At 35.8% G+C, this 15,833-nt stretch overlaps 1 protein-coding gene across 1 annotated transcript in view; it reads left to right on the forward strand.

Annotated features, from left to right (window-relative positions):
* Positions 1-15,833, forward strand: part of LOC105523415 (ankyrin repeat domain-containing protein 20A2-like) — a gene marked incomplete at its 5' end in the record, with an annotated part of 97,325 nt that overhangs the window by 79,628 nt on the left and 1,864 nt on the right. Inside the window, 6 exons of the mRNA XM_011958228.1 lie at positions 1,118-1,202; positions 3,699-3,727; positions 3,821-3,893; positions 9,850-9,920; positions 13,815-13,978; positions 15,373-15,553. Of these exons, the coding sequence (XP_011813618.1) occupies positions 1,118-1,202; positions 3,699-3,727; positions 3,821-3,893; positions 9,850-9,920; positions 13,815-13,978; positions 15,373-15,553 (603 nt within the window). The remainder of the gene's footprint in view (positions 1-1,117; positions 1,203-3,698; positions 3,728-3,820; positions 3,894-9,849; positions 9,921-13,814; positions 13,979-15,372; positions 15,554-15,833) is intronic.

Genomic DNA, 15,833 nt, shown 5'->3' on the forward strand with positions numbered 1-15,833 from the left:
TTTAATACTCGCCCTGGTTTCCTAGAAAGCAAATCAGCTTCCTAGAAAGCAAATCACATTACTCTTTAGTATTCTGGTGACCAATTCTTTTCCTGGGTGGAAAGTTGATGAAAAGTTCCAGGTTTCTCTCCGTTGTAATAATGTTCTTTCAGGTAATGGTAGATGACCATATTTAGCTTCTTGAATGTCTTAGAGTAATAAACTCTATCACAGAAGTAGTTACATAAACTAATTGTAGCATAAATATTAATTAGTATTATTCGAGATATGAAAGACCAAAACACTCTATAATAGATCTATTTCTCCATGTATTTTATTGTACTTCATGTTGTTTCTTTTCTTTCTTGGCTTAAACTCATATTTCATTGACCAATTAGGCTTGTTTTTCGTTTGTATCTCTCTTTGTTCTCACATTTTAGATAGAAATTTTTGGGGAGTCAGGGTCTTGCTCTGTTCCCCAGGCTGGAGTGTAGTGACATGATCTTGGTTCACTACAGTCTCCGCCTGTCAGGCTCAAGTGATCCTCCCACATCAGCCTCCCTAGCAGCTGGGACTACAGGCACGGACCATCATGCCTGACTCCTTTTTGTATTTTTGTGTAGAGATGTGTTCTCATTATGTTGCCCAGGCTGATCTCAAACTCCTGAACTCAAGCAGTCTACCCACCTTGGCCTTGCAAAGGGCTGGGATTACAGGTGTGCGCCACCATGTCTGGGCAACATTGAGGTTTATTTAAAGGAATTGATTAGGGCTGGGTGTGCTAGTGCACACTGGTTATCTCAACAGTTTGGGAGGCAGAAGTGGAAGGTTTACTTGAGCCTAGGAGGTTGAGACCAGCCCGGGCAGTATAATGAGGCCTTGTCTCTACAAAAATAACAATAAATACATTAGCCTGGCATGAAGGTATGCACCTGTAGTTCCAGCTATCAGGAAGTTGAGGTGGGAATATTGCCTGAGGTTGGGAGGCTGAGACTGCAGTGAGTCATAATCATACCACTGCATTCTAGCCCTGGGTGGCAGAATGAGATCCAGTTTCATAAAAAGAGAATGATAAGAAACTCTTGATGCAACTCATTATAATTTTTTAAATGGAAAGTAACTCTTGATATTTCCTTAGAAGTGTGTCCCCAAGGATGTGTCACAGCCTTTACCTGGACCTTCCCATGAAAAAGGCAACAGAATAGTCAATGGAAAAGGAGAAGGTGAGAACTGGATTTTATTTTAAAAGTTATTGGAATGTTTCTTTTAAAATATGAGCGCTAATATAGTCTACTAGCTAAAGAAAATGTCCTATTGACTATAATAAGTAAAGGAGAAGTAAAATGGTGATAAGTTGTATCTCTAACCAAGGGTCAGCTATTGATTCTATTGGGAGCACCGCTGAAGGAGCTGAGTCATGAGTTCCATTTTAAGATACTCTAAAAACTGAGGCAAGTCAGGAGAGAGGGAGGAGGAAATGAATAAAAGAGAAAGAATGAGGAGGGCAGAGTGTACATGGAATAAATTTTAAAAAGCATATGCGGGTATATGTAATGGAAGGTAGTAAAGTCAAATTGATCTGTAGAAGAAGGAAGAAGAGGGTGTTAGAAATAGGAAAGAAGATAAAGTGAGCTTCCAGTACCAAAATGTGTCAGAGAATTAGAGTAACATTTTCCTACTCTTGCTGTCATCCTCACTACTGGGGAGGCATTAAGGATTGAGGTACTTTACCACACAGACCTGTGTTTTATCTACCATAGACGAATATCACCGTAAATGGTCAGCCATGTATGGCTAGAATTTAGTTTTATAGAAAATGGTGTAAATTCGTGGGATAGTATCAGATAGGCCAAATTAACATAGTTGAAAAGAATAGTGTTGAGTGATTTTTGGAGAAGAAATTAAGTAGCGATGGTATTTCCTGATTAAAAGTTCATTAGAAACATTATGGCTTAAAATGTAGTATTAAATTCAGGGACATAGTAGGGAAGAAATTGATGCTAGGCCAAACAGGGCAATTAGGGTAAACCAATATGCAAGCACATCAGTGTGGAAGAGGGCATTCAAATTTTCATGAATTAGTTGAGGTGCTTCTGGAAAGTGCACATTCTGATTCAGCAAGTATGGGATTCTGCATTTCTCATGAGTACTCAGGTGATGTTCGTGCTGGTCCTTGGCCACAGCCCTGAATAGCAAGGGAATAGCCTTCCTTTAGAGAATCTGGAAAAAGAACCATTGAAGAGCAATTTAAAAAATAACAGAATCCAGGGAAAGCATTTATTTCCTTTTATTTCTGATCAGGATTCTAGTCACAGGGGAATGAGAATGAGATGAAAAGAGAGATTACAGACGTATACTACTGCTGAGCACAGATGACAACGGTGGTTGCAATGATCCATAAAAAGCAGCTAGGAAGGGAAGCATCAGATTGACAGATCTAAAAATCACTTTTTCAAAGGAAGAGGGATTGTGAAAGGACAAGGAGGGAGGAAAGAAAGACATTTGCTGGGTTCTTGGAGTTAAAGCCAAGTAAACTTGAGATGAGTCACTTACAGTTGCATTGGCCTATGGCCAGTCTCACAAGAGAGGTTATTGCTGTGGAGAGTACTGGAGGCAGGAGGGAGTGCCAGACTTGGGGTAAACTGCAGCAGCTCATTTCACTTGATAACTGTCAGGCCTCCCAGAGAGAGAAGTTTCACTGACATGAGTGAATAAGATGTGATTAAGTTGCATATAGATGCTTTGGCTAATTATTTTTGAGACAGCCAGTTATTTCATATGATAGCTGTTTTTATATATGTCCTTTACAGTGTAAGTTAATATACCAAACTTAGTTAATTTTAGATGGAATCATATTATAAAATTCATTCTGTGAATACCAAATTTCTCATTTTCAATAAATACTGCACTGACTTTACAATATAAAAATGTATTCATTTCCAGCAAGTCTGTGGTATTTCAGTGTTTTCTTTTTTGATAAATATTTTGATATTGGACACTGATTCTACATGGTTTATTTGATGTGTTTTATGGACCACCTTGTATGAGTGGATCAAAGAGCTCTAATGCAATTCGAAACGAGGGGATAGGAGAAATGTAGGTGCTGCAGTAGCCCATGTGGTCATAGGAAAAATGAATATTTTGATTAGCTGTGATTTCATAAGTGTGTATTCCAGCTGATCAATTTAGAACACTGTCTTTGATGAGAGGTGAATTGCACATTCACCTGAACTGTCATCTCAACTGTGTATTTCCTCAGCAACAGGACATGGGGAATTTATCTGTGGTGTGCTGGCAGCAATGCCTCTGATGTGTTGAGTGAAAATACTCTTGTACCTTCACCCTCAGCTTTGACATTGATACCCTCAGGTTTGATTTCCCCATCTGTTTAATAGTCTCTTTTCTCCTCATCAGCCAACGTGTTTACAGTGATATCCATGCTTTTCTGTTTTAGGTATAGGCCTTTGAAACATAATCTCACTAGTGAAATGTAACCTGTGAGTTTTAGGAATCCTATATTCCTATTTTCCTCATTATATTTCTGTCATGTTGCTGTCCTAGGCAAGGAAAAGAAGAAGCTGAGAAGTACCCTCAAAACCTTAAGTAATTATTTTTATAGTCAGGCATGAGAACTCAGCTTGATAGTGACACTGCCTGAATGTTTGGTTGGCCCTGTCATACTTACATATAATTGATGACATATCCCCTTTGCTTTGTAGGGTCTTTTGCACAACATCCTTCCTTGAAGGTAATTAATTATGTATATTTTTTGAAGCACTAACTCCATATTGTATAAAATATGTATGATTTATGAATCATTTTCTTTTTAAAACCCATTCAGCCTAGCACTAAAATTGAAGATCCTGCTCTGAAAGGGGCAGTACAAAGAAAGAAAGTACAGACCTTGAGAGAAGGTACGTTTTCAATACAAATGGAATGCTAGGAATAAGTGCATTAAATGATGGAAGTGCTCACATTATTCTTACCGCTTACTCTATTTGGTCAAAATTGAATGGAAGGCATTGACATAAATATTATTGTTGGTATTCATATTTGAATAAAAATAAATTTAGAAGCCATAAAAATATTTTTAAAATGGAAGCTTTAACTCAGATGCTTCTCTTTTAATATTTTGAATAGAATAAAGTTTTCAATGTGAAATTTTTGTACTTCTCAGTGTTTCAAAACAGTGAATTTTGAGACTCTAAGATATTTCCAGTGAGTTATGTGCTGGTTGGAGTTCTGATCTTTACCTAGAAAAAGGATTTACTTATTAACTTGTCAGTTTCTGTTTTGACTTTAGAGGCTTGCTGCTAGTTTTATTACACTGATGATCTGAAGCCAATCAGATGTTCCAATGAGCAGACTGTGCATGCAGGTGTATGCATAGGTGTGTGTATGTGTGAGTTTGTGGCATCTTTGATTATTAAAAATGAGGAAAGTAATGATTCATTTATAACTGGTAGACAGTCTTTTAAAAGTGTTATTGTGAGACTTTTTGGTGTTAAGGTTTCTGAAACGTGATTGCATAGAGGTTACCGACATCATAAATCAATTGTTTTTCATTTCAATGCCCTTTTGAAATCTTTGACTATACTGTGATGCTCAGAAGTAATGTGCAGAATGTTTTATTTGTGTTCTAAAATGCTACATGAGTGGTTCTACACTTTACATACCTTTCTGCCACTTTCTTTGGTGTGTAATATTTTCCAGATGCATCCACATTGATATGATTATCTGTGGTTTAACTCATTTTACACTTTTCATTGTATTCCCTTATACCACTTTACCACTTTCAGTTAGACTCTCCTGTTGCTGATAAATGAAGAAAGAAAGAAAAACTAGAAATGTCAGATTAAAAGGGCTTTTTAAAATCAGTTTGTATCCATTAATATTTACTGTATGAAAGTTTAAAGCTGAAAAGTTCAGAATACAAGCATGCAGCACCATATTTTATAAATGCTCTTAGCACTGTGACTCGTGAGCCTTTAGCCTATGAAGATAGGATAATTCACTTCTCTGAGGAAGAATGCTGCACTGTTCTTGGAAAAGTAAATTGAAAATAGCAAATGGCATTGCCTTATTTGACCTCGTGGACATCCCTGAATGAATCTGAAACTCCAGGGATAGTAAAATCAAAATTCAGAAATAATGTTTTGAACAATATATATAGTTTGTGAAAGTTCAGTGATCATGAACCCTTGATGGCCAAATGACCTTTCAAGTTTCACTTCTGCATTTTTTGCTCTTTTCGTTGACTTGTCCTAAAAGCTAAAATTCAACTGTTTTATTGATACAGAAACCAGGAATATAACTTTTAAAATTTATTTCTGTCCTATCTCATGGCGTTGTGTACTCTTCAGATCTCGTGTGAACATAGACTTATTTTTATAATGGAAAAATTAGGTCTTTTGTTTGTGTTTTTGAGACAAAGTCTTGCTCTATCACCAAGGCTGGAGTGCAATGGCTCAGTATTGGCTCATCACAACCTCTGCCTCTTGGGTTCAAGCAATTCTCCTGCCTCAGCCCCTTGAGTAGCTGATATTACATCCACGTGCTACCACACCCTTCTAATTTTTCTATTTTAGGAGAGATGGTGTTTCTCTATGTTGGCCAGGCTGCTCTTGAACTCCTGACCTCAGGTGATCTGCCCACCTCAGCTTTCCAATGTGCTGGGATTACAGGCGGGATCCACTGTGTTGGCTACAGATAAGATTGTTAAGGCTATTATATTTTATACAAATCTTTGGTCTATATTTAAGGTTTCACATGTGAATTCTGAAGGTATTCATGCATTGAGGGAAGATCATCTTGGTTACATGAAGGCAGTTTTAAATTTAATGTATATTCATTATAATTTTTTGAAGTTTTTGTGTGTAGTACACAGAAACACACAATAATGTCATGTGTTTATTCTCAAACTTAGTTATTCAAATATTTTCTTATCACTGAAGAATCTTAATGATTAATAAACAAATTTCTCATGGAAAACAACATATATAATAGAGATTGTTGAGTGATTCAAAGTAAACTGTAGTAAATAACAGAAGCTTAAAACAAGGTAAATAAACTTGTTTGAGTTAATAGCAATTACAAGACTTGTAAAATACATTAGACCATGAGGGGGTAGTGTGTTTGTGGGGTAGATGACAACATGGTACTGCTTCAGGGAAGAAAGAATTTTTACACTTTATTACAATTTGTATTACTATTCACATTCTAAGAAATAAAATTATTATTTTCAGATATTTTAGATTATGTTTCTACTAGTTGAATCATCAATAGTAAGACTTTTCAAAGATTTGGGAAGTTGTGAGTTGATGATAAATGTTTATCACCATCAGTGAAGAAAAATCAGACAGCAACTACAGACTTTGGACACACGAACTTCATAGTTATAGAAAGGATTAATCTTGGAGCTGTGTTTCTATCAGGGAATTATGTTCTTCATTACCTATGTGAGTCACAGCTATTAGAGTAGGAAGAGAACAAAGAAGGGAAGGAAGCATACAACATGTTATTCTCGATTCCTTTGGTTGGGTTCGTGCTTCCATAGTTCTGACTTTTCAGAAGTCATTTTGTGGCCAAAAGTACTTTGCGTTTCCTCCCCTTGTGCAGCCTACACCCTAACAGAATGCTTCTTAGCAAGGCATTTGTATTCTACCTTTAAGGAAAGCAACATACAAATAACAAAGAGAATAAGGAGAAAGAGTAATTTCATTGAGGTTAGTATTTCACATAAATTTGAGAGTGGGTACCATGATTATATTTAGAATTTTGGGGCTGGATTGGAAAAATTGGGGGCTGCTGCAGATGTCTACAGATTTCCTACTCAAACACAATGTGGCTTTGATTCATTTTTACGTCTCTAATTCTGCAATTATTAGTTACAACTGTATGCAATGTCACTAAAAATGCCTTCCCAAACCAAATATTAAATAATGCCTATGGCTTTCTGTATTATAGTGTTGATTTTCCCAATATTAATGGGAACCATTGAGCATTTGCCTTGTGGTGTCTCCTCAGCTGTACTCACACATTCCTTCACCTTGTCTTAATGGATAATCATGCACTAGGAGTACGGGTGTTCAGAAGAGCTGTATCATTTAAAGATAACACAGGAGCATCAAATTTAATTCTGCTAAAACACCAGTCTATTGACTAACTGTGGCTAATATGGGGTCTACTTCACATACAAGTGAAATTCAGTGCTCTTAATCAGTCCTATGATCATGTCAACAGTAATAAATTATGCAATATGTTTTCATCCCTATAGCTTTAATTTATTTTTCCTCTTATGTCTAAAATTAACATTTTGTTTTACAAAACATGATGATAGTCTTCTAGACTAGTGATGACAAGTTATAAATCCAAAGTTTCTTAACTATGCAAATGACTTGTTTGCTTCTATTTTCTCATGAGCTTCATAAATCCAGGAAGCAGAACTTTTAAAAGAAAGTCCACAAATGTGGCTGGGCGCCGTGGCTCGTGGGCATAATTCCAGCACTTTGGGAGTCTGAGGCAGGCAGATAACCCGAGGTTGGGAGTTTGAGACCAGCCTGACCAACATAGAGAAACCCATCTCTACTAAAAACACAAAATTAGCTGGGCATGATGGCACATGCCTGTAATTGCAGCTACTTGGGAGGCTGAGGCAGGAGAATCTCTTGAACCTGGGATGCAGAGGTTGCAGTGAGCTGAGATAGCACCACTGCACTCCAGCCTGGACAGCAAGAGCGAAACTACATCTCAAACAACAACAACAACAACAACAACAACAACAACCACAAAACCCAAATGCGTTTCCTGTGCACGGTAAAACTGAAGCAGAAAAAGTGTAAATACAAGTAACTGAAACAGTTTATGTAGATTAATTTACTTCTCATTTGATAAAGTTTGTAAAATAATGAGCAGAGCGTATTGCTCCAGGGACCCAGATATATACATTTATTCATTCAGTAAAAATCCATTCTTATAATGACTACTATACTTACATCCTAAATATTTCTGAAAACATTTCAGGCCTGCATCATCTTTGCAACATTGCCTTATGTTTTATCTTTGTTCATTTGTTTATGTGTCAGAATTTTATGCTCCTCACAGTATTTAGAGTTAATTATCTCTAATGCAAATAGATCCGTGAACCACTCCTGAATACCTAATGTCCAAGCATCTTAAAGGTATATAAGGATTTCAGAAACTGATTTCTGGGTTGGGCATGGTGGCTCATGTCTGTAATCCCAGCACTTTGGGAGGCTGAGGCAGGTGGATCATTTGAAGGTCAGGAGTTCAAGATGAGCCTGGTCAAACAGGTAAAACCCCATCTCTAATAAAAATACAAAAATTAGCAGGCGGTAGTGGCACACACCTGGAATCTCAGGTACTCGGGAGGCTAAGGAAGGAGAACTGCTTGAACCCGGAAGGCCGGGTTGCAGTGAGCCAAGATCACTCCACTGCACTCCAGTCTGGGAGACAGTGTAAGACCTTGTCTCAAAAAAAAGCAAAGAAAAGAAAAGGAAACTGATTTCTGCCCAAATCTTCATCCATAGCCCGTTCCCCATCTGCCTTTTTCTCTGGAATTACTGAGCTGCTGGCAATGGCGCCCTCACTGTTCCTCTTTTGCAGAGAAATACACACACTCTTGGAGGCTTCTCTCCCTCTCTCATTGCTTCCTGACATGTGCTCACCCTTTCCTGCCCTCTGCCTCACTTAATCTGGCTAACCTCACTCTGTAAGTCGCAGCTCATGCATGATCTTTAGGAAAGCCATCGCTGACAGCTTTTATTTTCCTTCCTTATACCCCAGTGCTTAACACATAGCAGGAACTCAATAACTAATTATTTAGCAAAGTTAAGACTTTATACAAAGATGATTCAAAAGACTGTCCTCTACAACCCAGCAGCAAAGGGGATCAACATGTAAAGACATGATGTGCAGTTCAGGTGGTAAAGTCACACTGGAAAAATTGACAAAGTACTAAGGGAGGCCCATGAAGCAGACACGTGTGTGTGGAGAAAGACAGCTAGAGTGAAGAAAGACTTCACACAGCATTCTGAGCCTTTTTTCTTTTTCTTTTTCTGTTGTTGGAGACAAGTTCTTACTCTATGCCCCAGGGTGGAGTGCAATGGCGTGATCGAGACTCACTGCAACGTCAAACTCCTGGGCTCAAGGGATCTTCTCACCTAAACTTCTCCAGTAGCTGGGACTGCAGGCACATTTCAACATACCTGTCTAATTTTTTGTAGAGTCAAGGTTATCTATGGTTCCCAGGCTGGCCTTAAAACTCTTGGCCTTGAGCAATTCTCCCATTGTGACATTCCAAAGTGCTTGGATTACAGATGTGAGCTATTATGGCCAGCCTACATTCTGAGTCTTAAAAGATGAAAATAAATTTTTCAGAATAGTAGGGGAAAACATTTGTGATGTAAAAAATGGGGTGCACACTAATTAAGGTATAAACAACGATAATTTTGCAAATTATTAGTAACAGCCAACTCAACGAGTGTGTTGTTAAAAAGATACTGTTATGAAGTATAGTAAAGTGTTACATTGTATATTTTGACTGCATTTCAAAATTTGTTTTGTTTGCAACAGCTTTATTTATATTGGGTGGAACAATTTGTGAGTGACCCTGAGATTTTGTATGGCTTGAACCTGGTGATAGCTAGTGTCTCCCCAAATGGTTTGTTGAAGTTTTGGATAATGAGAAGTATTTCTTAAAGAAGTAAATATTTCAGTAAATATTAAGCTTCATTTAAACTCTCAAAATATAAAATACAAAGACATTTTATTCTCTATTTTTAAAAAGATTATAGTCTTTATCTAACTGTTCTTAGTTCATTTGAACTAAACCAGTGAATTTGTCAATAGAACAAGCCTTACTAGTGGCTTCAGAGGAAGAGCAAGAAAGGCGTGAAAGAACTGAAAAGAAGCAACCACAGGTATATAAAAATTTAAGTTTTTTGTTTAACATTTTTTTTTGACTTTAGTAACAAAGCGTAGACCAAATGATATGACCTTTTAGACTATACCTTTAGAATCCAATGGATCATAATTTTATATTCAATTTTTAAAATATTTTAACCTGTTATGAAACTTAAGATATTCTTACCATCTCTAGTAACTCATAGCTGTCTTTACCCTTGGAATTGAGGCAAGAAATTATCAGAATTCTCTTGCTCTTTTATTTTTGTAACTTTACTCTTAATACAGAAGGTAACATGAAATATTGAGTCATATTACTAAGGAACAGAAATTATGAACAATTTAACCATGATGGCCACTGAGCTAAACTAGTGTTAAAGGAGTCATCATTGCTAGTGGTTCAAATTTTGCAGTTTCATATTGCTGGTCACCAGTGACGAGTTAAAAGATTTATTCTGTTTTGTGGTCGCTAGTTGACTTCAGTGTCTGTGTTCAGGAAGTGAATGGGTCATAAAAGTCAACCCAGTTGCCTATTAAGAGAATCCTACCTTGCAGAATGAGACCTTTGGTGTCAGGGTACAAACAATAACTGTATTTCAACAGAAATACATAGTAAATATTCCTACAATTTAAAAAATCCATCCACTATCACTAGTGGAACTTTAAGTATATTAGAAGTAGATATAAGCATGAAATCTATCTAGATACGTAACACTATCATAGTAGATCATTTGAATTGGAATTTAAAATTTTGCTTCTCTTTCTTAGTGGTGTTCAGTTTGGCTCTTAATAATTGAATGTTTGCCTAGTCTCTATTTAATCTTCAGAAATATACATGCACTGTAAGGACTCACTCTTTCTGGTATGCTGAGGTAAAATCTTTGTAAGAGAGGAATCTTTTATAAAACTACATATCTTTGAATTCATTTCTGGTAGATTTAACACATAATGAATTAAGTTTAGTCCAAACAAACAAAGAGAATTCAGCTTGCCAGTTCATGTTTCTCTCCTATGTTAAGCCAAGGCAAATTATTTTTCACATTTAGTTACAATATAAGAGTAGTGACACATAGATTTAGTGTCGGTTAAATTTTAATTATTTTCTAATATTTCTTTGTTTATCCTTGATTAAAGCTAAATTTAAAACATGCACTCCAACAGAAAAGACAGTAACTGAGAAACAAAGCAAGCAAATTTGTTTTCCATTTTGCACCTGCCAAAAAAAAGGTCTCAAGAACCAGAACTGCGTGAAAATTGTGATAAAGGGAATCTATCCGTATATTCAGGACTTTCTTTAATATTCATTACAAACAAGTTCAAGCTGAATATTGGTGAAAGTTTTGAAAACTCCAAAAGTATTGCTTTACCTGAGGCAGAGCTCCTACATAGTTACTCTAAAGAGCGATGAACAAATGGAGTGCCCTCTAATATGATGAATCATGTCCATGATTGTGAGGAGGAAGATGCATCTGGAGGGTCTATCTCTGCAGCATTCCAGGCAGCGCCTGAACAGAGGAAGCCCATGACAAGCGTCTTTCATTCCATTCCCACTCCAGGTCGCTGAAATATACTTACCAGTCATCTTCTAAGCTTCATTTAAATGAAAATAAATCAGACTATAACAACGATAACAAACCAGACACATAGCTTGTTTCTAATACAGATGAAGAAAAATTTTTTAATGCTACAGAAACCAAAAAATTAAGGAACCCAGTAATTATGATTGAAATGAAAGATGATTAAGAGTTTGACATGCAAGTAGCAAAAAATGTAAACCCAAAACCACTAATTGGAAATTAGACATTAGGCAGTGGCCTCAGTCTAGAGATCCTGAAAGTCTTTTTGATTTGTTGTTTACCCACCCCAAAGAAATAAAGCACATGATTCAGATAGAAAGCTACAGTATTTCTGCTGCTACAGATACTTCTAAAAACAGAAAACCAATACACTGCTTATTCCAGAAGCCACCATATGACAATCCCAGTGCTAATAACTACAAAAGCAGGAATCTTGAAGTATAAAATGTGAGTTATTCTCTGCCACATAGTGAAAAAACATCAAAAATATAGCTAGGAGACTTACAGCAAGATATTCCAAGGTTTGAGAATGAGGTAGGCATGTTACAAGTAGAGTTCCTGGCTTTGGAGAAAGAGAAAGTCCAACTTCAAAAACACAGAGGTTTGCTTGCTGCTTCTCTTTTTTCTCTTTATCAATTATTTGATTTAGTCAAATTTTCTATTCAAGAAAATCTCATGCATACAGTTACAGTGGGGTTATCTAAATGTGTAATTATGTGTCAAAGTAGATGAGTTCTGCTATCTAAATAACGGTTCTGGAGAATGTTCTCATAATGTTTGTCCATTAATCAACCTAAGTCTCACTCTCCGTCTTCCAAGTGGCATATGGGCTGGGAAACTAATTCAGCCATATACCAAGTGACCTTCTGAACCAGATAAACATAAAGAAATTGCTAAAGAAATAAGCTCTGGATTCTAGATTCTTTTTTCTGTATTCTTTTAGAGATGAATTACATTTATTTATTCATAGAATGGGAATACAATGGGAGGGAAGCAATGACTGAGATGGCCCACAAAAACACATCTAGCCTTGAGAGTTGCAATGAATATTCCCAGCCAAATGAGTCTGTTTAATGTGTTTTCCTGCATGCAAGTTTATCTGCTTAGCTCAAACTCTTTGAACTTATAGTCTCATCATGGTTATTTCAAATACTTTTGAAAACAGATACATACTTCCACGTATTTTAAAAAATCACCAGTTTCCAATTTTTCTGCTGAATCAGACCTTATGTTGTTTAATACAGTATAGTAAGTTTTGGCATGTATGATTTTTATCATATAAGAAGTATAATTTATCAGCCAAAAATTTAAGCTTTGACTCTTTAGTAGGAAGTTGAGTTCTGTACATTGTGTTCTAAAAATAGAGATTTTCTTTTTTCAAAGTAAAAGCACATGAGGCTTTTTGCACCCACTGAGGCATTAAATTGCTTTGCTCAAGTTAGACTTTTAATCTTTCTGACGAATTTGATAAATTGATTTTTATGTAATTCAGCAATATGGAATTGTATCATGTTATTTGGTGCCATGAAATGCTAGAGAATGCCACCTTAGGAGATGTGGATGAAACATTTAATATGTCTTGGTTGGTTTGACTCCCATTATCAGCAGATAATGAGGCTAAAGTAGGTAACTGTACCATATGTTTTCCACCTATCAACTTTAGTGGTAATTGAATGTGAAATCTGGAAAGCATTGCGCTTTCCAGAATTCTGCACTAGAAACTCAGCAGTTTCACTCTGCTTCTTGTGTTGTGCCAAACTTTGGTTCTCATCATTCAGGGAACATGTTTACTTTTTTGGTATCCCAGGATTCAAATAAAAAAAAGAGAGAGAGAGATAAAAGGCAGTGGGGAAAAGTATAGCTTAGTGCAGAAAAGGGAAAGCTTTACTGTTCCTGAAACCCTACAAGTTCACATCCTCTTCATCTGGCTATTTCATGTAAAATCCAGGTGGTAAAGAAAGAAGACGTATGTTACACCTGTGTCTTTTTATTTCTCTGTTTCTGCCAGTCAGATAGCATAAAAATTTATATCAGGTAGCAAAGAGTGGATAGGAATAAAAGCACAAAATGGAGAAGAGCCCTTTTTGAAATTTTGTAAAATTCTTCTGTTCACTCAAACAGAAATGAACAGACTTGGCAAAAATTTCAATGATAAAATGATGAGTATCTTATAATTATAATAATTATGTACAATGATAAAATTAAAGTAAGCACAAAATACTTTTATGAAAAAAATAGTGACATTTAACCTGAACCAAGTGAAAAAATCAGGGAAAAAGTTCTTTTTATTGAATAAAATAATAACAATTATTATTCATATTACTTTTACTAAAGGTCAAAGAAGGAAATAATACAAACAAAAGTGAAAAAATACAAGTATCAGAAAATCTATGTGATCGCACATCTGCTGCTGCTGCTGACAGATTACCCCAACAAAGAAAGACTTGGGAAATGCATCCTCAGCAGTTTCCCAAGAAGCTGAAGGAAGAGCGTGATAGGTAAGCCTAGAGCAGGGATTTTTTTTTCTTTTCTTTTCTTTTTTTTTTGATGGAGTTTCTCTTGTCTTACCTAAGCTGGAGTACAATGGTGTGATCTCGGCTCACTGCAACCTCTGACTCCCGAGTTCAAGCAATTCTGCTGCCTCAGCCTCTCTAGTAGCTGGGATTACAGGCATTATGCCTCCATGCCTGGCTAATTTTTTTGTATTTTTAGTAGAAATGGGTTTTCACCCTGTTAGCCAGGCTGGTCTCGAACTCCTGACCTCAGATGTTCTGCCCACCTCGGATCCCCAAAATGCTGGGTTTACAGGAGTGAGCCACCGTGCCTGGCTGCCTATAGCAGTATTTAACAGGAGGTAATTGTCATTGTGCTACATACTAATGTAAACTCGGACTAATATTCCTTATGATTAACAAGTTTTATATTTTTACCAGGGATATTTAGTCCTGACTGGTAATCAGAAAAATGCAAATTAACATAAAATAAGATCTATTTTTTAAAGTCATGCTGATATTTAAAAAGTAATTCTAGTGTTGGCATATGTGAGGAAAAACGCATTCTCATACACCGTTGGTATATGAAATTGGTAAATTATTTCCAAAGGGTAACTTAGTGCTGTGTATCTAAAATTCAAATAACCCGACATCCCTTTAACTCAACAACTCCATTTCTGGGACTAGATTTCACAGGAAAACATCACTTGTGTAAACATGCCCTAAAATAAAATAAAGGGCATTAATTATGTATTACACATAATGAACAATAGATTAATAAATATATAAAATCTATGTAATAACAAGGTGAATTGAAACTATTTAGAAAGTAATATAAAAAATATGGGGTAACAGATGTTAGACTCTTCAGCCTAGTTTTGGCTGACAGTAATCTGCAGATATAGTTTGTGTGAGGGACAGCTGAAGGTGCCATCTTACTCTGTCAATCATTTGGAGAGGTACCTGCAATATTTCATAAAGATGAAAATTTATTTCTAGTGAACTTATACACTTGTCAATAAATAGTAACTTTAAAAATGTAGTTGATCGTAAACGATCTTTTCTAATTAGGGAGTAATTATGACTATGTGATTTTAAAAGGTAATTTTGAACTTGTAACTTTACTAAATAATCTCCAGTATCCTTTTTTATAATATATACTAGAGTGACTAGTAACAGAAACTTTAGCAGAATATCCTTTCCTTACTGCTTTTCAAGTATATGCATTCTTTTGAAGATGCTGAAGTGAGAAATTAAATATCTGAGAACTAGAAAGGAAAAATAATCCAGAACATGGAAGTTTTATTAGGATGATAAACAACATCTGCAGAGGTAGATCACAAGATAAGCTCTTTATTTTTTCACAAAATGCATTTTAAGAGAAATGTCTTTTTCTGCAGATGTACCTTAAAACAGAAAAATGAAGAAAAAGCAAATGTTAATATGCTGTACAAAAGAAATAGAGAAGAATTAGAAAGGAAAGAGAAACAACATGAGAAAGAAGTTGAAGCAAAACAACTTGAACCGACTGTTCAGTCACTAGAGATGAAACCAAACACTGCAAGAAATACTCCAAATCAGGTAACTCAATCTTTGGTAAAAATTCTATATTTTAAACTTTATTTATCAATTTTACTTATAATATCCGCTTGATTTAATATATACTATTTAGGTCTGAAACAAATCAGAAATATTATCTCACTTTTAAAAATGAATGATGACACAGGTACAATTATTAATATTTATTATAAGTCTTGGCATCCACATAGGATATTATTTTATTACCAAGTGCTTTTGCAAACGATAATATGCCATAATATATACTTAGTGATAACCTATTGATAAAAATGTTGTTCCCAGT

Source organism: Colobus angolensis, unplaced genomic scaffold (assembly GCF_000951035.1).
Source record: "Colobus angolensis palliatus isolate OR3802 unplaced genomic scaffold, Cang.pa_1.0 Scaffold460, whole genome shotgun sequence".
Classification (NCBI taxonomy): domain Eukaryota; kingdom Metazoa; phylum Chordata; class Mammalia; order Primates; family Cercopithecidae; genus Colobus; species Colobus angolensis.